Here is a 21,551-nt window from a genome sequence, read left to right as displayed (position 1 = left end):
AAATTTATCATCCATATTCATGGTCTCCTCAGACACACAGGTCCAGTCAGCTTTCTCTAATAAGGAGTCAATCCAAAAGGAGGTAAAAGCCACCCTGTCACAGAAAGCTGTTCTATGCTGTGAGGTATCTGATAACAAGACAGAAGTGAAGTGGTACAAAGATGCCAAGCTGCTGAGCTCCAGCAGGACAATCCATACTGAGTCAAAGGGCAAGAATCGTCAGCTGATGATTGACAGTGTGGAGAAAAAGGATGCTGGAGAGTACATCTGTGAGGCTGGGACTGAAAAGCTCACCTTCAAACTGCAGGTGGCAGGTAAGATCTTTTGAAATCATAGCATTACTTAGTTTCTATATTTTGAATAAATATCATCTGATGTTTTTTCCTTTCATGACTCCTCGTTCAGAGGCCCAATCAGTCTTCTATAATAAGGACTCTATACAAAAGGAGGTGAAAGTCACTTTGTCCCAGAAGGCCACTTTGAGCTGTGAGGTTTCTGATTCCAAGACAGAGGTGAAGTGGTACAAAGATGGAAAGCTCCTGTCCTCTAGCAAGACTATCCACACAGAGTCTAAGGGCAAGAATCGTCAGCTGGTGATCGACAGTGTGGAGAAGAAGGATGCTGGAGAGTACATCTGTGAAGCTGGGACTGAAAAGCTTGCCTTCAAACTACAGGTGGCAGGTAGGGGCAGTGCCCTAACTGGTTTCTAGTTTTTCCTCTTGAGTTATGCGCCTTACAGATATTAAACCTATTTGTTTCTGGACAGCAAAGAATTTGAATTTATTTTCATGGTTTCCATAGACACACATGTCCAATCAGCCTTCTTTAACAAGGATTCAGTTAAGAAGGAAGTGAAAGCCACCATCTCCCAGAAGGCTGTCCTGAGCTGTGAAGTAGCCGACGCCAAGACAGAAGTGAAGTGGTACAAGGATAGCAAGCTGCTGACTTCCACCAAGACAATCCATACTGAATCAAAGGCCAAGAATCGCCAGCTGGTGATTGACAATGTGGAGAAGAAGGATGCTGGAGAGTACATCTGTGAGGCTGGGACTGAAAAGCTTGCCTTCAAACTACAGGTGGCAGGTAGGGGCAATGATCTAACTGGTTTGATTCATGGGGCTTGCAGGTGCTGCAGAGAGAGAGAAATTTATCATCCATATTCATGGTCTCCTCAGACACACAGGTCCAGTCAGCTTTCTCTAATAAGGAGTCAATCCAAAAGGAGGTAAAAGCCACCCTGTCACAGAAAGCTGTTCTAAGCTGTGAGGTATCTGATAACAAGACAGAAGTGAAGTGGTACAAGGATGGCAAGCTGCTGAGTTCCAGCAAGACAATCCATACTGAATCAAAGGCCAAGAATCGCCAGCTGATGATTGACAGTGTGGAGAAAAAGGATGCTGGAGAGTACATCTGTGAGGCTGGGACTGAAAAGCTTGCCTTCAAACTACAGGTGGCAGGTAGGGGCAATGATCTAACTGGTTTGATTCATGGGGCTTGCAGGTGCTGCAGAGAGAGAGAAATTTATCATCCATATTCATGGTCTCCTCAGACACACAGGTCCAGTCAGCTTTCTCTAATAAGGAGTCAATCCAAAAGGAGGTAAAAGCCACCCTGTCACAGAAAGCTGTTCTAAGCTGTGAGGTATCTGATAACAAGACAGAAGTGAAGTGGTACAAGGATGGCAAGCTGCTGAGTTCCAGCAGGACAATCCATACTGAATCAAAGGGCAAGAATCGCCAGCTGGTGATTGACAGTGTGGAGAAGAAGGATGCTGGAGAGTACATCTGTGAGGCTGGGACTGAAAAGCTGGCCTTTAAGATACATGTGCAAGGTATGCCTCTATGGATGTCACACTTATAATAATATAGTGTAACGTGTAAAACATATTTTAGATCGTTTAATGCAAAGGCTTCTTCACAAAAAAGTGTTTTTGTGTTTGCATTGAATACATTGTTGGTTGCTTCAGTTGTGGGATGTAGTATTTGGTTTAATTTGATAAAAAATTGTTGCAGCCTTTGAGTAGAAAATTGAGTTATGTTGTTCAAATGACCTGCTGAGCTCCATGTTTTGGTCTCTCTGGTTACAAGATCTGGTATCTTTAGCTGGTTATTTGCCAGGTTCTAGTTATCTGAGTTATCATGCATTTGCTGTGCGTTTTTGTGTGCTTTCAGTTGAACTGTTGTTTTTGTACAGGTAATTGTACTGTCACCTTACTCCATTATAGTTGATAACAAGACAGAGGCAGAATGGTAAAAAGATGACAAGCTGCCAAATCCCAGCAAAGCAGATCACATGGATTCAAAGGGCAGGATTACTTAAATGGTGATTGACAATGTAGAGAAGAAAGATGCTGGAGGTTATATGTTAAAAGCAAGTGAAAATTGGGGATGTAACATACAGGTTAAGTGTTTTAACACCTAAAAGAGAAGTACATGCAAATTATATAACAAAAACTATGTAATAGTTATTGTCATTGCTGTTATTTTAGTAACTATTAAAAGTGAATATTACAGTAACTCACTGACTCCTGAATCATCAAGCATCATACATCAATGTTGAATTTATAGAAAAAACTGTTGCAAGACAGATGATTGTCTAGGCTCTTTGTGTTGCTCTGAGTGGAGATGAGCTGAAGGTGGTGGGCACTAAGTTTGGAGCTTTCAGGTGGGGCATTGTAAAGACGTTGTAAGAAAAAGGAGAGTACTGGAACACAAAGCAAAAACATGACAATAATCATGCTCTTATAATATTCTTTGGTTGTGAAAATTGTAATTTAGACATTATAGTCAATCAGCTGATCTGACTCGTCATTTACATAGATTTATACATTTATAGAGATTTTTTTAAATACTTTATGAAATCTTTGTTTAGGTTTATTTTCCTGACACCTGAATTGAGTAAAACTGTAACAGAAACTCAATGAAAGATTTAGAAATTTTTGTTTTTGGTTTGGTGGAATTGCAGATGTTTTCACATATTTGCATATTTTGTGGTCACGTTAGATTTTAGCTGTTAAATATTGTTCCCTGGTTTTGGCTTTGCTATGTATTTATCCACTTTGTTGCTATGAAAATTGATTTTCTAGGTTATATTTATCTCACATCACACTTAAACTTGCTACATTGCCATAACATTAATCACTGTTATTTCTGCAGAGATCCAAGTGAAGTCTGCCTTCTCCAGCAAAGAGTCTATCCAAAAGGAGGTGAAAGCTACTCTCTCTCAGAAAGCCACTCTCACCTGTGAGGTATCTGATATCAATACAGAGGTAAAATGGTACAAGGATGGCAAGCTTCTGACCACCAGCAAGACAGTTCATGTAGGGTCAAAAGGCAGGAGTCGGCAGCTGGTGATCAACAGTGTGGATAAGAAGGATGCTGGGGAGTACATCTGTGAGGCTGGGTCTGAGAAGCTGCCCTTTAAGATACAGGTGTTAGGTAAGCTCAATAAGTTGTCTCTAGTACTTTCCTACTGTATGTCAATGAGCTTTAAAATAGTCTTGTTGTGTAGTATTTCTGCCAGATTGCCTCGTTTGTATCCAGTAAGTTGAGTCATAGTTGCTTAAAGTTTTTTTGCATTTCACCTCGATTGATGTTTTTTTTTGTCCATTTGCTGGTCAGAAGCCCCAGCTGGCTTCTCTAACATGGAGTCAGTCCAGAAGGAAGTGAAAACTTATCTCTCACAGAGAGCCACGCTTAGTTGTGAGGTTTCAGATTCCAAGACAGAGGTAAAGTGGTACAAGGATGGCAAGCTGCTGACTTCCAGCAAAGGAGCCCACATGGAGTCTAAGGGCAAAACTCGTGAGCTGGTGATAGAAAAAGTGGAGAAAAAGGATGCTGGAGAATATACGTGTGAGGCTGGAACAGAGAAGCTGGTATTTAAGTTGCAGCTAACAGGTAAATTTATTTTAAATATAACATGTTGCCAATGGATTACCACTTATTTGTACAAAGTACTGAAAATAAGTTCTTCTTTCTAGATTTAGCCATAAAGTTCCAGAAGAAATCTGTCAAGGACACATGCGTGGTTCAAACAAGTGAAAGCATTGTTTTATCCACTGAACTGACCTCAGAGGGCGGTAGTGTGAGATGGTTTAGAGATGGCATGGAGCTCAAGGAGAGCAGCAAGTATGAAATGAAAAAAGAGGGCCTTTCTCGTACCCTGATAGTGAAATCTGCAGAAATGAAAGACAGTGGAACGTACTCTTGTCAAACTGCGGATGATAAACTGGAGTTCAAAGTTCAAGTTAAAGGCAGGTCATAGAAAAGTCTTAAATACAACTCTCATGCATGTGCAGATGCAAGATTTTTCTTTGAACTTTTCCCTCTCATGCTTTCTTCTCAGATTCAGCTTTGAAGTTTGTTCTCCCTTTGAAACCTGCCACAGTGGAACTGGGAGGTACACTAAGCCTGATTTGCGAACTAAATCAAGCTTCAGGGGATGCTGTATGGCACCATAATGGCCGTGAGATTAAACCTGGAGGCAGGTTCTGTGTCAGAGCAGATGGTGCTAGGCGAATTCTCACTGTGACTGGCATGACCAAGGAAGATGAAGGAGAATACAGCTGTGAATGTAGAAATGACAAGACATCTGCTAAAGTCTCTTCTAAAGGTAATTAACTAGTTTAACTAAAAAAACGTCTTTCCAGGATGGAAGCCTTTTCTTTTATATAATTATGCTTTATTCCTTTCAGCACCAAGATTAGTGAGGTTGGTCACCAAACTGAACAACGTGGTTGCAACGGAGCGAAAAGATGCCGTTTTCAAGTGTGCCGTCAGCCCAGCAGACGTCAGCGTCAGATGGTTCCACAACAGTATCCTCATCGTTTCTGGGCAGAAGTATAAGCTTGAGCAAGGTGGTGGCAGCCACTCACTTACCATCACCTCAGTCACTCAGAAAGATGCAGGAGAGATAAGTGTTGATGCAGAAGGCAAAAGCTGCAAAGCTACTCTACAAGTGCAACGTAAGATAATAATGGGAATTATTGTTTAACTGTTTATATAAATGAACACATACTTCCATCTAACATTCTTTGTGTCCCTTCCAGATGAACCTGTGACTTTCAAGAAAAAGCTAGAAAACCTGACAGTGGAGGAGCAAAGCGAAGTGAGGATGGAAGTGGAGCTCAGTAAGGCATCGGATGAAGTCAGGTGGATGAAGAACAGTGTAGTGCTGCAACCTGCAGGAAACATGGAGATTCGGGTAGAGGGAGCTAAGCAGGCTCTGGTCTTCAAGAGTGTGACTTATGCTGACCGTGGCATCTACTCTTGCGAAACTCTGGATGATAAGACCCAGGCCAAGCTCAGCGTGGAGAGTAAGACTCATCAAGATTAATGTTTTAAATACAGAATATGATGTGCATAGCATACAAGAAGAAGAATGTCATTGTCATGGCGCTTGTTATCACAAAATCAGTCCTACGTGTTAACACTCTTTTCCTTTTCCCTTCAGTGAAGAAGATCCAGGTAATAAAGGGTCTAACAGAAACCAAGGCACGTGAAACAGAGACAGTAACACTTGAGGTAGAACTCAGTCAGGTCAATGTTGAAGGCTCCTGGAACAGAGACAGGGTCAAATTAAAGTCAGGGCCAAACTGCCATATCACAGCTCTGGGAAAGAAGCACATCCTGACGTTGTCCAGTCTCAAGCAGGGGGATGCAGGAATGATTTCCTTCCAGGCAGAGGGAGTGCATACTTCAGCTAAACTGATCGTCACAGGTAACGGTGGGCTCATGTTTGTCCTGATGAGGTCTAGGTTTCCTAAAAAAAATCCAGTCTAAAAAAAGTCTAATGTGCTGATTCTACAGAAGCTCCTGCTATGATCTCCAAACCTATTATGGATATGAGTGTTCCTGAGAAGGAGAAGGTTACGTTTGAATGTGAAGTGTCCAGAGCGAATGCAGATGTTAGATGGTTCAAGGTGAGAAATTATTACTGTCTGCTGATTTAAATGTGTGCAGTACACATGTAACATTTTGAATAACACCGAATCTGCAGGATGAGGTAGAACTAAAACCGGGAAAGAACTTTGCTATTCATTCATTGGGCCAAAAGCGCACTTTGGCCATCAACAAATGCTCCCCTGAAGATGGAGGCACGTACATCTGCCGTACTACTGATGATAACACCTCCGCCAAGCTCACTGTTCATGGTAATTACTAATTATGCAACAAAGTAAGGAAATCAGTAAGGTACAATTAATCTAGGTTCAGTAAAGTTTTCTGTACTTGGCCTCTTTTTCCTGCAGCCAGAGATATCAAGATCATCAAGAAGCTGGAAGATCTGGAGGTAATGGAGAAGGAGAGTGCTAAATTTGTCTGTGAAATCTCACACGATGAAGTGGAGTGCCAGTGGTACAAAGGAAACACAAAACTCAAAGCCACTGACAACATAAAGATGAGGCAAGAGGGTAAGGCCTCAAGAAATTGGAAAACCATTTTAATTAAGCTAAGCATGTAGTGCTACAGGATTTGCCTTAATAAAGATTGGGAATAATAAGGATGTTTTCACGATGATGTCTGTTTCTAATTCCAGGCAGAACTTATGTGCTGCTTTTCAAGTCTGCTACCCCAGAAGATATGGGTGAAATTAAGTTTACAGCTGAGAAAGCATCTTCAACTGCTAAACTTAAAGTGAAAGGTAAACGAATATGTGTTCTGTGCACTAAAATCGCATAACACTGAATGCATGGTTGCATGGTAATAGCTTATCAGTCCAATGCTGTTACACACCGCGATGTTCAGTGTGGCTGCAAATGGATTATTTCTTCTCACTGTGTTAAGAGCTCTTAGAAAATTGCAAACAATAAAACACACGTTTAAATTTGATGAACAGCTTGACTTCTGTTAGTCGGTTATTCTCCCAGAATGCGTCCACATCATTTACTGATACAAACAATAAAACTTGAGGAAGTATCATTCTAAGAGAGTCACCACATTGTGCCATTCTGCATATATTTATTCTTTCTATTGGTAAGATATAAAATCCATTTGCAACTTCACATTCACATTGTCACTCCTCATTGAAGCTTGATGGCAAAATGAGCACTCAACAACAGCACAGCTTTACAGTTTTATAATTTTATTCCAGAGGAAAAGCATTCTTTTCGTTTTTAATGTGTGATGGCTTATGAAGATTGGATCTCAAAATCTCCAGCAGTACAAGAATGTGATTTAATTGTGAAACAGATTACTTGTACCCACAATGCAGTATTGTTTCACCAGTGTTTTAGTCTATTGCTATGTGATTTCTTGGCAACATGCTGGCACCATAATATATGTTTTGTGGTTATAAATTAGATATTGTTAGGGCAGCACAGTGGAGCAGTTCATGGCATGAAGGTCCTGGGTTTGAATCCACCACCTGGCCGTGGGCTTTCTGTGTGGAGTTTGCATGCTCTGTGTGGCTTCCTCCCACAGTTCAAAGACATGCAGTTGGTGGGATTGGGTTAACTGGTGATTCTAAAGTGCCCACAGGTGTGAATGGTTGTCCATCTCTCCGTGTTAGCCCCAGGACAAACCTACAGGATAGCCTCCTGCCCTATGACACCTATGATAGGCTCCAGCCTAGGCAACATTATGACATCAACAATATGTGGTGTAGATAAGACTTCAGGGGCCTAAGATGCATTTGTGCCAATTTTTTTTTGATCGATTGTGAAGGAGGATTTTGTAGGCAAACAAACAGATTTTGTGTGTTATAGTAAGATGTACGGTAGCCCTGAGAGGCCAAACAGACTGCAACTTAAGAAAACACCAGCAATAAGAAAAATGCTGCAAAAGCACGGAAATAGGAAAAACGACAAAGGAAATAGGAAAAAACAGGTTTCCAAAAGCACAAGGAAAGGGTTTCTGGGGAGACAATAACCCGACGGACCAGTTGCAGGAACCAAAATATGCTAAGAATTGCGCTGGGAGACACTTAAAAGATGTGGAGGATCTATCGGTTTTGTGAGGAAACAAAAGATGACTATTAGCCTAAAAATCTGTCATCAATATTATATGAATCATGATAAAGCACACCTACAATGTTTTGGGTTCCTGCAACTGGTCCGTCGGGTTATTGTCTCCCCAGAAACACTTCCCTTGTGTTTTTTCCTATTTCCATTGTCATTTTTCCTATTTCTGTTTTGTTTTTTCCTATTTCCGTTGTTGTTTTTCCTATTTCCGTTGTTGTTTTTCCTATTTCTGTTTTGTTTTTTCCTATTTCTGTTGTTGTTTTTCCTATTTCCGTTGTTGTTTTTCCTGTTTCCGTTGTGTTTTGTGTGCTTTTGCAGCGCTTTTGTTATTGCTGGTGTTTTCTTAAGTTGCGGTCCGTTTGGTGTCTCACGGCCACCATAAAGATAAGATATTTAGTGCATCTGATTTCTATTAGTATGAAAAGATCATTTGATCCTGAAAGAGAATAGCTGTCTAGTTTTGTATCAGTTGCTGTAACTTGCATATATGGGCTAATTTTATGTTAGTGCCATTATATACTCTTTCTTTTTTCTTTAGCTTTTGCAAAACATGTTATATTTCAATGAAAGCATTAATATATCATCAAAAGCATTAATATGCAATACAATTCATATACCATCTGAAATTACTTTAACTTATGCATAGACACCGGCAAACCCTTTGCAGCACACATAATAGTTTTCATTGATTAAGTGTTATTGTTACTGTAGAGCTGCCTGTGAAGTTTGTGAAGCGACTCAGGGATAAGATAGCGATGTATAAGCATCGTGGTCATCTTGAATGCCAAGTGTCACGTGCCAGCGCAAAGGTGAAGTGGTACAAGAACAAGACGGAGATCAAACCCAGCAAGAAGTACGAGATCAAAAGCGAAGACCTGTACCGAAAGCTCACCGTTATTGATGTGGACTCTGGGGATGAAGACACGTATACCTGTGATGCCACTGATGACAAGACATCCTGTAAACTGCTTGTGGAAGGTAAAACAGTGGATTGTGACAATAGTTCATTTTAAACTTACTGCCACTGTAAATGTAAATACTTTCTCATTATATCCTCAGAAAACAAGCCATCAGTGTCCAATTCAATGAGGTGTATGCCAATCTGAAATAGTGTACTAATGGGAAATATGTGTATAATAGGTTGTTAATATGTTATCTCTCAGTTGTTCTATAACAAGCCTAACCTACTAAATTAATTAACATTGAGGTTGAAATTTTAAGATTTTTCTTAATCTAAATGAGTAACTAAATTTTAGTGCAACCTGTTTTTAGTTTTGCTGATGTGTTGAAGTTTTATGTTGGGAATTTTCTGTTATTACAGAAAAAAGGCCTTTGTGCATGTACCACCGTGTGGGGTACAGTGTATGAAGTCACAGGACGACTTCATACACTGTATGAAGATGCGTTGCTCTGGATAAATGAAAGTCTTATACTTAAATACAGTTATTTTGCATATGATGTGTGGTGTTTCCATCCTATAAAGTAAGATTTATAATTCCGAACCCATTGCTAATAGTTGGTAGCCATAATAGTTGCATACAGCCTTAAAAAAAATAAATCCCTTATATGAGCTATACCATTAAAAATTCACATATCAACTTCATTAAATATGGGCAAGCATATAAGCAGTCATATGTGTAAGGTCATTAAACTGTCATATCATATTTGAATATCATTGATGAATGTTTACACATGCTAATAGATCATCCAGACGGTTGTGCATATTTTAGCAAGTCAAGTAAACAATGTGTAGGGCTAGACCAATAAATCCTAACGGTGAATACATCAGAAAGCATCACGAGAACATACTATAAACAAATCGTGTCTGGGGAGAATATTGATGAAGTTATATATTTGCACATCAAACATATCTCTCAATGTGAAGTTTAAAAAATAAACAAGCATTAAAACAGTACAAATCTGAGGGATCCCTATCAAGATTGTTTGCTTATATTTTGTTTTGACCTTTGAACTCTCAGATATCCTTATCAACCTTAAATTCCATCAATCTAAAGCTACACTCGTTAAGTGTGGCCTCAGGGTTGGCCTCAATTTTTAGTTCATTGAACATTAACTACAAATTTAAGCAATGAGATAATCTTAATATAAAAAAGAAGCACAATTTCAACAGTATGTCTCAGTTTTTCTACATGATATAGACATGCTGTTGTAGTAAATGAAATAAATCTGTCAGCACGACTCTTTGGGCTTAAAATTGTAAGTAAATGTGTAACATTACATAATTTCTATTGTTTAATTACTTTGTTGCCATCAGGGAGGTCTTTGTCAACTGGAAACACTGTAAAACATACATACAATCCTTCTTTACATTTTCCAATGTTAAACAACGGGCTGGATTGGAGTCTTCGCCGTGCTGATTCTGGCCCCTGGACTTTATGTTTGACACCCTCGCTTTAGTTCTTGTAAAATGACTTTCATGCAAAAAATGGATGTCATTTCTTAATCCCTGGGAAAGAATGTGAAGTATTTGCAGTTGATGAATTCTTTTCACTGATCCATTCTCTTTTTATGATCCCTCCAGAGCAGTCCATCAGCATAGTGCGGGAACTTAGTCCAGTAGAAGTCACAGAACCCTTTGCAGCTGTTTTTGAAGTGGAAATCAGTATGGAACTGGTGAAACCTCCTGTATGGACTTTGAATGGAGTTGCTCTGCAGGAGGGGCCTGATGTCGAAATGGAGAAAGAAGGCACGATGCACCGTCTCACTTTCAAAAAGACTAAAGCATCAATGACGGGAGCTGTACAGTTTACAGCTGGGAAGAGCAAATCTTTAGCCCAGCTCACAGTTAAAGGTAAAAGTTTTCAGTGTTGTGTTCACACAGAAAATTCTGTATGTATACACAGAAAACTTCCATTAGATTTGAGCTGAGTCTAATCAGTCATTGTTGCTCACATTCAGAGCGCCCTCTTGAGATTGCAGAAGTTATTAAAGATGTTAAGGCGAAGGAGAAAAGTTCAGCCATACTCAGCTGCAAGTTCTCTGCTCCACCCAAAGAGGTTAACTGGTTCAAAGGTCGAGTACCTCTGGCAGCTTCAGACAAGTACAACATCAAGCAAGATGGTACACGTGCCCAAATTACCATTCACAGGCTGACTGAGGAGGACAGTGGAGAGTACCGCTGTCAGTCTGGACCTGCTGAGACCAAAGGCACACTTACTGTTGAAGGTACGTTTTCCAACTTTAAATTGTCAAAAGACTGTGTTTAAAATATGGATGAAGCCACCGTGACGTCAGCCACCTATTAGTTCCCCATTGTGAAGCCTCGAGCTCAGTGTTTTCACTATCACCATCCATTTTGGTTCCTTGAAACCAGATGTGAGAATCTGACTGAGAAACCGAGGACATTGCACGCTCTTTGGCTAAAGATTTTCAATAATAGTTAATATTGATATTAGTGTCATTCTAATATCATTCTCAAAAGACTTTTATCCAAGCAGAAGTCTCTTTGCAACCAATAAAATAAATGCAGCACTTCCACGTTTGCTTTTTATTTCAGATCGAGAAGCTACATCCATCTTTTATACAGTCTGTTTGAATATCACAGAGTTCCCCTAGCATAAACAACTGATTTGAAATATTTTGTGATTGCTCTTCAAACTGAAACTGCTGTCCCGATTCATCTGCCTAGTGCGTGAAATCAAAATCACCAAGCACTTGGCCAATACAGAAGTCGATGAAGACAGCAATGCGGTATTCACCTGTGAGATTAACTACGCTGATGAAGAAGCTCAGTGGCTTCTGAATGACAAGGTGCTCTTCACAAATGAAGTTAACACCATCGCTCATGAGGGGAAGGTTCACAAGCTGACACTGAAGAACCTGGCACCTCAAGATGGAGGAACAATCACCTTTCAAGTCCGCAAGGTCAAAGAGTCTGTCACACTCAAGGTTAAAGGTGAGAGCATTAAATACAGTTCCAGAGTTATTTGATATTTCACAAATGAGGCTTTTATTTATCCCTCAATCACTGTTTTACTTTCTGCAGAGAAGCGCGCTGTGTTCCTCAAGTCACTAGACGATGTTATTGGAGAAGAGAAAGGCATGATCACTCTGGCATGTGAGGCATCCAAGCCAAGAGTTTCCCCCACATGGAGAAAAGAGGGTAAAGTCTTAAAAGCTGGGCCAAAATATGAGCTCCTTCACACAGGCAAGTCTTTGGGCCTGATCATCAAGGATGCCACCAAAGATGATGCTGGGGAGTACAGCTGTGACCTTGGCACTGAGGTATCCAAGGCAAAGGTTACGGTCAGAGGTGTGTTTTTCTATCATTTTGTATATTTATTTGTACACACTGTTTTTCGTATATACAGTTAACTTATACACAATTTGGTTTCTGTCATAGAAATTGGTATTGGAATAACTAAATGGCTGAAATCAGTTGAAGTGAATGAGGGAGATACATGCAGCTTTGAGTGCATCCTGTCTCGTGAGAGCACAGGTGAGTGCTCCTGGACTGTCAATGGCCAAGCTGTTACAAACAGAGGCCGCTTTAACATCTCCACCAAAGGACGCAAATACATGCTCACTATTAAAGATGTCTCCCCTGCTGATGCTGGTGAGGTAGTCTTCAGTATCAAAGACTTGAGCTCCAAAGCAACATTGACAGTTGAAGGTAAGCTTGATATCAGTCTTTAAGAGGCTTTGGCAATGATTCAAATCATAAAATAAACATTTGTCCTCTTATGTTGCAGGTAAAGCTTCATCTGTATCAAAAGGACTGCAGAATATTTGTGTCATTCAAGGGGAAGATGCTGTTTTTACTTGTGAGGTGACACAGGCTAGTTTTGCTGTAAAGTGGGCCAAGGATGGTAAAGCCATCAAAAAGAGCCAGAAATATGAGCTCAGCCAGCAAGATAGAGTCATGAAACTGACCATCCATAATGTGTCTGCTCAAGACTCTGGAGAGTACAGCTGTGAAGTTATTGGAGGTGCAACCACCAGAGCTAAGCTAGAAATCAAGGGTAAGACTCTAAGAAAACTCAAAAATTGCCTTGGTCTAATTTCACAGTTCAGCTTTGATGGGATACGATTATTCTACGTTGTGTTTCGATTTTCCACACACAAGCAAATAAACACCACACACATACGTAAAGTAACACAAAGGTGCTTGTGGGTCAGTCCTTCTGGAGGCAGCACCTAGTGGTGGTTTTTATACTAGCTGGCAAGAGGACCTTTAAAAAGTATTTGTGATGATGATTTAATTCATCTGGAAAATATCCCTGTTAAAGGTATGTAAAGATAAAATGACAATTGTATTTATATAGCACATTTCATTACATGAAAACTTAATCTGTTTAACGCAGAAAATCATTCTACATTTTCTCCAGTATGCCAGCTCAGGTGTGTATAGGTGCAGGAATTAGTAATGATATTCCAAGTTGAAACATTTGCTAGACATAGAATATGTTCTGGAGTCTTTTTTAAAAAAAATTTAACTATAGATTAGTGCCGTAGTTTCATTCTGTGGCAAACATTGTCACAGCGAAGTTTCCTTTTTGCAGAGCCAATCCATAAATTCACTAAAACGCTAAAGGACAGTGAAGCAGACGAGAAGGGCTCCGTGACTCTGCAATGCACGACGGAACAAATCCCATCCACGGTTGTATGGCTTAAAGGTCACACAGAGCTCAAGGCTGGAGGGCGATATGAGATGTCTCAGAAAGATGGCGTCTTAACTCTCATGATCAAACAACTGGAGGAGAACGATACTGATATCTACACTTGTGATGTAGGCACTGCCAAGAGCATGGCCAAGGTGACCGTTAAAGGTGAGAACTTTAGCATGAATGAAGGTGAGACAACGTTTTGTTCTTACTTACATTACTACACTGCAGAAAGGTTTGAGCTAAGTTTTCTTTTAATTTTGAGATTTTATTTTATTTTTTTAATAAATTGAATCCAAAAATCACAATTTTACATTTTGTTCTCAAAACACACGGACAGTGGTTACATTGTGTTGTACCCTTGGAAGTCCACTCTGTCACTCAAGAGGAGTCACAGGAGATCAGAGCGCATATGCAAACAACTGGTACCAAACCAGCTGATACCATCCAAGGAGTTTACAAGCTTGTGGATTTTTATCTTTATGTATTTATACAGTTCTACTGTGTTTTTCTACAGTCATTTGCAGCATTTAGGTTACTGCAAGGAATTCTTTGCTTTTGTGTTAAGTGGCGTTCATATCTTTGTCTGGTATATGTGTGTTTGAGGTATTGTCTGTACATCCACAAACTGTGAATGACATTCATGAGCATGCATTGGCGTTTCTGAGTGACCATTGCCCAAATTCATTGGATTATTCTCCTTTCATTTAAGAATTTAAATTTTTTTAGTGCAGTAAAGTTTGGGTTTTGCTCCTAGATTTTAATCCACTGTTCAGAATCAGCTGCACTGTTCCAAAGACTAATGTTGGACAACTGGAGCACCTCAACTCCATCCGCCGTCCTAGCTTCCCATTATTCATTCTTCTTTACAACCCAACAAAACTCAAAGTAATTTTCCATTTTGTTTTAGCCCTGCCTGCTACTTTTATTGAGAAGCTCAAAAACCAGGAGAAAAAAGAAGGGGAGAGTGTGACACTTCGCTGTGAGCTATCAAAACCTGCAGCTGTCGTTCAGTGGAAAAAAGACTCTGAAATTCTCAAACCAGGAGAGAAGTATGACATGAAGCAGGCAGAGGGCTCTTGTATACTTCAGATTCTGAATTTGAAGATAGAAGATAGTGGAGCGTATACATGCATATGCGGGGACGAGAAGACGTTTGCAGCCTTGAAAGTCACTGGTATGGATTCATGATGTTTTTTCCAGCATAGTTTTGGAAACATTTGTGTGCGAATTTTCAAAGAGACAATTCTGTGGCCTTGTTAAAACTGTTTGTATGACCTAATTGTGATGAGTAATGAAAACATGCTTGTGCAGCATTGCCACCAAACTTCACGCAGAAGCTGGAGAGCCAGCAGGCCGAGGAGGGAGCTGACATTATTCTGCACTGTGAGCTCTCTAAAGCTGGAGTCCCAGTAGAGTGGAAGAAAGGAACGCAGATCCTGAAGTCTGGAGAAAAGTACCAGATGAAGCAGAAGGCCTCTGTGAATGAACTCGTAATCAAGAAGGTGGTGCCTGAAGACAGTGGAGACTACAGCTGTGTGTGTGGAGACCAGAAGACCACAGCCAGCCTTAGCATAAAGGGTAGGAAGGGGATTTTCACAGTTAGTCAGCAAAGTGTTTTTATGTTTGCATGTTACTGCAAATCAGTGTTTCTCAGAATCTTTCGTGTGTATTTTTATGTTCTATGTAAAACACTGGCACTGTTTTCTAATCTGCTAATAAATGTTCAGCCAAACCAGTCACCTTCAAACAGAAGCTGGAGAGCCTGGAGGCTGAGGAGGGAGGCAGTGTTACTTTGCGCTGTGAGCTCTCTAAGGTTGGAGTCCCAGTAGAGTGGAAGAAGGGCACGCAGGTCCTGAAGTCTGGGGAGAGGTACAAGATGAAGCAGAAGGCCTCAATGAATGAACTTGTGATAGAAAAAGTGGTGCCTGAAGACAGTGGAGACTACAGCTGTGTGTGTGGAGACCAGAAGACCACAGCTAGCCTGAGCATAAAGGGTAAGAGAAGATGTATTTATTTATTTATTTTTGTTTTTGTATTATTATTTTTTTATTTCAAGCTGTCACTGTTTGCCTTTTGTGTTCTATGTTTTAAACCACTTTTGTCCCCCCCCAAAATATATGTCATGTTGTGGGATATAACTTACTATTAATAAACTAATAAATGTTCAGCCCAACCAGTCACCTTCAGACAGAAGCTGGAGAGCCTGGAGGCCGAGGAGGGAGGCAGTGTTACTTTGCGCTGTGAGCTCTCTAAGGTTGGAGTCCCAGTAGAGTGGAAGAAAGGAACACAGGTCCTGAAGTCTGGGGAGAGGTACAAGATGAAGCAGAAGGCCTCAATGAATGAACTTGTGATAGAAAAAGTGGTGCCTGAAGACAGTGGAGACTACAGCTGTGTGTGTGGAGACCAGAAGACCACAGCAAGTCTCAATATCAAGGGTAGGAAGAGGATTTTCACAGAGTTATTCCATATAGTTTATGTCAGCATGCCACTGGTTTCTCAGTATTTGTTATTTAATAGTTGTATTTATTTTATGTGTATATTTGTATTTTATGTCATGACATATCACTGACTGGAAATGAACCAATAAATGCTCAGCCCAACCAGTGACCTTCAAACAGAAGCTGGAGAGCCAGCAGGCCGAGGAGGGAGCTGACATTATTCTGCACTGTGAGCTCTCTAAAGCTGGAGTCCCAGTAGAGTGGAAGAAAGGAACGCAGATCCTGAAGTCTGGAGAAAAGTTCCAGATGAAGCAGAAGTCCTCTGTGAATGAACTCGTGATTAACAAAGTGGTACCTGAAGACAGTGGAGACTACAGCTGTGTGTGTGGAGACCAGAAGACCAAAGCTAGCCTGAGCATAAAGGGTAGGAAAAGGAATTTCACAGTTAGTTGGTGCAGTGGATTCAAATTTGCATGTTCTTGTGGATCCTTGTTTCTCACTTTGTTATTTTGTATTTTTGTTATGTGATATTTATGTTTTCTGTAATGCCCTGCCACTGATTACTAACCCACTAATAAATGCTCAGCCCAACCAGTCGCCTTCAAACAGAAGCTGGAGAGTCAGCAGGCTGAGGAGGGAGCTGACATTAGTCTGCGCTGTGAGCTCTCTAAAGCTGGAGTCCCAGTAGAGTGGAAGAAAGGAACACAGGTCCTGAAGTCTGGGGAGAGGTACCAGATGAAGCAGAAGGCCTCTGTGAATGAACTTGTGATAGAAAAAGTGGTGCCTGAAGACAGTGGAGACTACAGCTGTGTGTGTGGAGACCAGAAGACCACAGCAAGTCTCAATATCAAGGGTAGGATTTGTGATTTAAATCTGTATTTAAAGTATATCAAATTTTCTTTGTAATACAGTAACAGTTCTCACCTTTTGTTTTTTCAGACTCTGACTTTTTTGTCACTACACCTGTTGTTTACATTTAAATGCAATGATAATACCTGGATTAAACCGCGTGGATGATTGTCTTATATTTGACTGATTTTATCTCAACTGAAGCGCTTGTACTGTGGCACTTGCTTCTGCTTTGAAATTTCTCCGACTGTCTGTTTATTTAGTTGTTCTGTTTCTGATGGATAATGAAATGTCATTCATGTGGGTGTTACTCTATCTGTCACATTTTAGTGCATCATCAGGTTGAAACCAGTCTTCGTCTGAATTGCTTTTCTGCAGTGTACCTGCGTTTTGACAGTCTGACTTTTCCTTGAAGATTTCACTGCTTCTTCTTTTTCACTTCACCTATTTCAGGCAGCCTTACTTGTTGCTGCATTTTTGTGAGTTTTGGTTGTTTTCATCGGTGGTAGTCTTGGCACTGGATCTTATATTTATGTTGGTCTATAAACCTCTCTTGTCTACATTTCATCTGATCTGTTCTGTCGTGTTATATTGCAGTTATTGGCTCTGTTTTATGGGGTCTAATCATTCCTGAAACTCCCTTTTGTCAGATGATAGTTTTCAATTGATATATTGGTGAAGTACAGCGATCTGAAACAAAATTATTTCCTCTCAGCTGTGAAGCTGGCAGCTCCTCCTTCAGCTGCTACAGAATCTAAGAGGCAGGAAACCAAAGAAAAAGGTATGAAAGGATGATGGTGATGTAATAACATAACTGTCAGTGTTATGTTGCCCTGTCCAGCTTGATAATGGCCTCTGCGCTGCCATCTGCAATCCTCCTTTAAATTGTACCTGTATGCTGTGGCCTGTAAAATGCATGATAGATATATTTGTCAGTATGCTGTTTCCTAGATTTTGGCTGTATCGAATATTCCTTCTGTCTTACAATAGAGTATTTAGGTCTCTTTCCCTTAAGGCTACAATGCGTAATATCTATATCATATTTGTATTTCAGAATCTCTGTCTGTAGTTGCTAAAGACAAGCACAAAAGGCAAGAGATACAGTGGGACAAAAAAGTATTTAGTCAGCCACCGATTGTGCAAGTTCCCCCACCTAAAATGATGACAGAGGTCAGTAATTTGCACCAGAGGTACACTTCAACTGTGAGAGACAGAATGTGAAAAAAAAATCCATGAATTCACATGGTAGGATTTGTAAAGAATTTATTCGTAAATCAGGGTGGAAAATAAGTATTTGGTCACCTCAAACAAGGAAAATCTCTGGCTCTCACAGACCTGTAACGTCTTCTGTAAGAAGCTTTTCTGTCCCCCACTCGTTACCTGTATGAATGGCACCTGTTTGAACTCATCATCTGTATAAAAGACACCTGTCCACAGCCTCAAACAGTCAGACTCCAAACTCCGCCATGGCCAAGACCAAAGAGCTTTCGAAGGACACCAGGAAAAGTATTGTAGACCTGCACCAGACTGGGAAGAGTGAATCTACAATAGGCAAGCAGCTTGGTGTGAAAAAATCAACTGTGGGAGCAATCATCAGAAAATGGAAGACATACAAGACCACTGATAATCTCCCTCGAGCTGGGGCTCCACACAAGATCTCATCCCGTGGGGTCAAAATGATCATGAGAACGGTGAGCAAAGATCCCAGAACCACACGGGGGGACCTGGTGAATGACCTGCAGAGAGCTGGGACCAAAGTAACAAAGGTCACCATCAGTAACACACTACAACGGCAGGGAATCAAATCCCGCAGTGCCAGACGTGTTCCGCTGCTGAAGCCAGTGCATGTCCAGGCCCGTCTGAAGTTTGCCAGAGAGCACATGGATGATACAGCAGAGGATTGGGAGAATGTCATGTGGTCAGATGAAACCAAAGTAGAACTTTTTGGTATAAACTCAACTCGTCGTGTTTGGAGGAAGAAGAATACTGAGTTGCATCCCAAGAACACCATACCTACTGTGAAGCAAGAGGGTGGAAACATCATGCTATGGGGCTGTTTTTCTGCCAAGGGGACAGGACGACTGATCCGTGTTAAGGACAGAATGAATGGGGCCATGTATCGTGAGATTTTGAGCCAAAACCTCCTTCCATCAGTGAGAACTTTGAAGATGAAACGAGGCTGGGCCTTCCAACATGACAATGATCCAAAACACACCGCCCGGGCAACAAAGGAGTGGCTCCGTAAGAAGCATTTGAAAGTCCTGGAGTGGCCTAGCCAGTCTCCAGACCTCAACCCCATAGAAAATCTGTGGCGGGAGTTGAAAGTCCGTGTTGCTCGGCGACAGCCCCAAAACATCACTGCTCTCGAGAAGATCTGCATGGAGGAATGGGCCAAAATACCAGCTACTGTGTGTGCAAACCTGGTAAAGACCTATAGTAAACGTTTGACCTCTGTTATTGCCAACAAAGGTTATGTTACAAAGTATTGAGTTGTATTTTTGTTATTGACCAAATACTTATTTTCCACCCTGATTTACGAATAAATTCTTTACAAATCCTACCATGTGGATTCATGGATTTTTTTTTCACATTCTGTCTTTCACAGTTGAAGTGTACCTCTGGTGCAAATTACTGACCTCTGTCATCATTTTAAGTGGGGGAACTTGCACAATCAGTGGCTGACTAAATACTTTTTTGCCCCACTGTAAATGAGATGGTAGAAGGTAATTTTCAATAGTCTCGACTTGTTTGCTAGTTTATCCTGTTTCCATTGTGCCTTTGCAGTGAATCAGTGTATGCACAGCAGCTCTTTGTTGAAAGGAGTCACAAATTAAGTAAATGAAGCCATTAGGGACTTTGTACCTCTGTGTTTGGCTGCTGACCTTTGCCAAAGAGAGAAAGTTGTTGGGTCATGACTTAGCTTAAATTGTCTTGTTGCTTTCTGGCGTAATTTCTATTTAGTTTGCTTTGTTTTTTGTGGGACTGCTGTTGATTTGCTGCTGGAAAACTGCTGTTGATTTGCACTTACTGATGTTTTGGTCTTTGTCATGTTTTTGTGGTTTGCGCTATTTTTGCAGAAAAAAAACAGCAATATTTTCAGTCTCCACATCTGTGGATTTGTGTGGTCACTAGATTATTTTGTTGCATGGAGGCTGACGTAGTATGAAGATATGAAGCTGTCTTTGATTCCATTAGCTGTTTGTGTTTCTGCTCTTGATGAGACTTGAATTACATGTTTCTGCTGCTTTACTGTGACAAATTCAAATGATGGGACCAATGTTGTGTTCAATCGTTTTAGCGGGGACATTGACAACAACTGAACAAACTCCTAAACAGGATTTTCAGGGACATTCAAGAGAGCTTAAAGTGGGAAGTGAAGGTAATGCAGTGCGTGTTTGCATGGATTTTTCTGGACACTGCAAGAGCAGTGAGAAAATTCAGTTGCAGTCTTTTAAAATGTTGTGCGCAGTCCTGTCAGTCTTTGCTTCAGTGTGTGCTCATCTATATGTACTGTGAGGTGAATGGCAAAAATACAGAATGAAGTTGGCTTTCGTTGTATGTTTTTATTGTGCCAGCTGCATTGTGTTGTGTGTTAAACAGGGAACATTTTGTTGTGTTTGTGACGCATTTTGTGTCGGATCACTGAGATAATGGTCTGAGGTGTTTTTGTTTTTTGTTGTTGCTTGTAGGTTTTTTCATTTTGAAATATTTCAGTGCTTCATGTCATCACAGATATTAACCCCCCACAACCGCCCCAAATTATTTTTACCTCCACCAAGAAGGTTTTGTTTTTGGTAGCAGTGGTTTGCGTGCCTCTGTGTGTGTGTGTCATTCGTTAGTAAATGCAATAGCTCGAAAAGTTTTGAATGCATTCTGATAAAACTTTGTAGGGGTGTAGAGTGGGGGCATGTTATCAGTCCTTTGAAAATCTCTTACATGCACCCTTTAATGTGAGCTTAATCATTTATCGGTCAGTAATCGACAAAAAAACATATCTTAGAAACTATGGCTCCGTGTGTGTGGTGTGTATTGTCAATTTACAGAATAAGAATTTAAAGTATCATACTCCTATTAATCTACTTCAAGATTAATCGATTGATCTGAATGTCAAAGTGATAATAATGCTATATAGTGCTATTTAAAGCTGTTTAAACGTCTTACTGTCATTGTTTTTATTGACAACATATAGGGAATGATATATGGAGATCCTAAATATCGTGTTACATCTGATCTCTTTTTAAGGCTAAATAACAATAAAATAACTGAAATACATGTGGATACATTTTATGAAAATAACCAAAAAATCTTTAAAAATTATGCTTAAAATTCTAATGACTTTGTTTGGATCGTATACATTTAGGAAATGATACCCGTATATGGGGATTGTAAATCACATTATAGTTTGCATTCAAATGTCGTGTCACATTTGACCTCTGACCTCACTTTTATGTGTCACATTTACCTTTATTTCAAGTTGACCCCAAGATGTGTTATATTTTTCAAGACAATACTGTCAAGAGGACGATAATGAGCTGCCTTGATAGTTGGAAATATAATAACTATCTAATAGGATGATATTATAAAATAAGGTCAAATTATTAATGTCCAGTTATTTACTCTTCCTTTATTTCCACTACCTACCCCTACGTGTTTGTGTAATCAGAGTAAACATCTGTCCTG

At 40.3% G+C, this 21,551-nt stretch overlaps 1 protein-coding gene across 14 annotated transcripts in view; it reads left to right on the top strand.

Moving 5' to 3' along the window:
- Window positions 1-21,551, top strand: part of obscnb (obscurin, cytoskeletal calmodulin and titin-interacting RhoGEF b) — a 60,311-nt gene that overhangs the window by 10,343 nt on the left and 28,417 nt on the right. For 7 of the 14 annotated variants that reach the window (XM_076877056.1, XM_076877059.1, XM_076877057.1 and 4 more), the window contains exons 12-43: window positions 33-314; window positions 406-681; window positions 802-1,083; window positions 1,176-1,457; window positions 1,550-1,831; window positions 3,156-3,437; window positions 3,621-3,896; window positions 3,980-4,252; window positions 4,345-4,611; window positions 4,694-4,963; window positions 5,048-5,314; window positions 5,452-5,718; window positions 5,808-5,920; window positions 5,998-6,151; window positions 6,248-6,409; window positions 6,535-6,639; window positions 8,669-8,935; window positions 10,500-10,769; window positions 10,877-11,143; window positions 11,607-11,873; window positions 11,964-12,230; window positions 12,321-12,590; window positions 12,670-12,939; window positions 13,480-13,746; window positions 14,492-14,758; window positions 14,896-15,162; window positions 15,312-15,578; window positions 15,753-16,019; window positions 16,180-16,446; window positions 16,609-16,875; window positions 17,587-17,652; window positions 20,170-20,250. In XM_076877056.1, coding sequence (XP_076733171.1) covers window positions 33-314; window positions 406-681; window positions 802-1,083; window positions 1,176-1,457; window positions 1,550-1,831; window positions 3,156-3,437; window positions 3,621-3,896; window positions 3,980-4,252; window positions 4,345-4,611; window positions 4,694-4,963; window positions 5,048-5,314; window positions 5,452-5,718; window positions 5,808-5,920; window positions 5,998-6,151; window positions 6,248-6,409; window positions 6,535-6,639; window positions 8,669-8,935; window positions 10,500-10,769; window positions 10,877-11,143; window positions 11,607-11,873; window positions 11,964-12,230; window positions 12,321-12,590; window positions 12,670-12,939; window positions 13,480-13,746; window positions 14,492-14,758; window positions 14,896-15,162; window positions 15,312-15,578; window positions 15,753-16,019; window positions 16,180-16,446; window positions 16,609-16,875; window positions 17,587-17,652; window positions 20,170-20,250 — 7,734 coding nt within the window. The remainder of the gene's footprint in view (window positions 1-32; window positions 315-405; window positions 682-801; window positions 1,084-1,175; window positions 1,458-1,549; window positions 1,832-3,155; window positions 3,438-3,620; window positions 3,897-3,979; window positions 4,253-4,344; window positions 4,612-4,693; window positions 4,964-5,047; window positions 5,315-5,451; window positions 5,719-5,807; window positions 5,921-5,997; window positions 6,152-6,247; window positions 6,410-6,534; window positions 6,640-8,668; window positions 8,936-10,499; window positions 10,770-10,876; window positions 11,144-11,606; window positions 11,874-11,963; window positions 12,231-12,320; window positions 12,591-12,669; window positions 12,940-13,479; window positions 13,747-14,491; window positions 14,759-14,895; window positions 15,163-15,311; window positions 15,579-15,752; window positions 16,020-16,179; window positions 16,447-16,608; window positions 16,876-17,586; window positions 17,653-20,169; window positions 20,251-21,551) is intronic. The other 7 variants (XM_076877058.1, XM_076877060.1, XM_076877063.1 and 4 more) reach the window with 2 other exon arrangements.

The sequence above is a fragment of the Maylandia zebra genome, linkage group LG18 (assembly GCF_041146795.1).
Source record: "Maylandia zebra isolate NMK-2024a linkage group LG18, Mzebra_GT3a, whole genome shotgun sequence".
Classification (NCBI taxonomy): Eukaryota; Metazoa; Chordata; class Actinopteri; order Cichliformes; family Cichlidae; genus Maylandia; species Maylandia zebra.
This window is presented reverse-complemented; position numbering and strand designations above follow the sequence as displayed.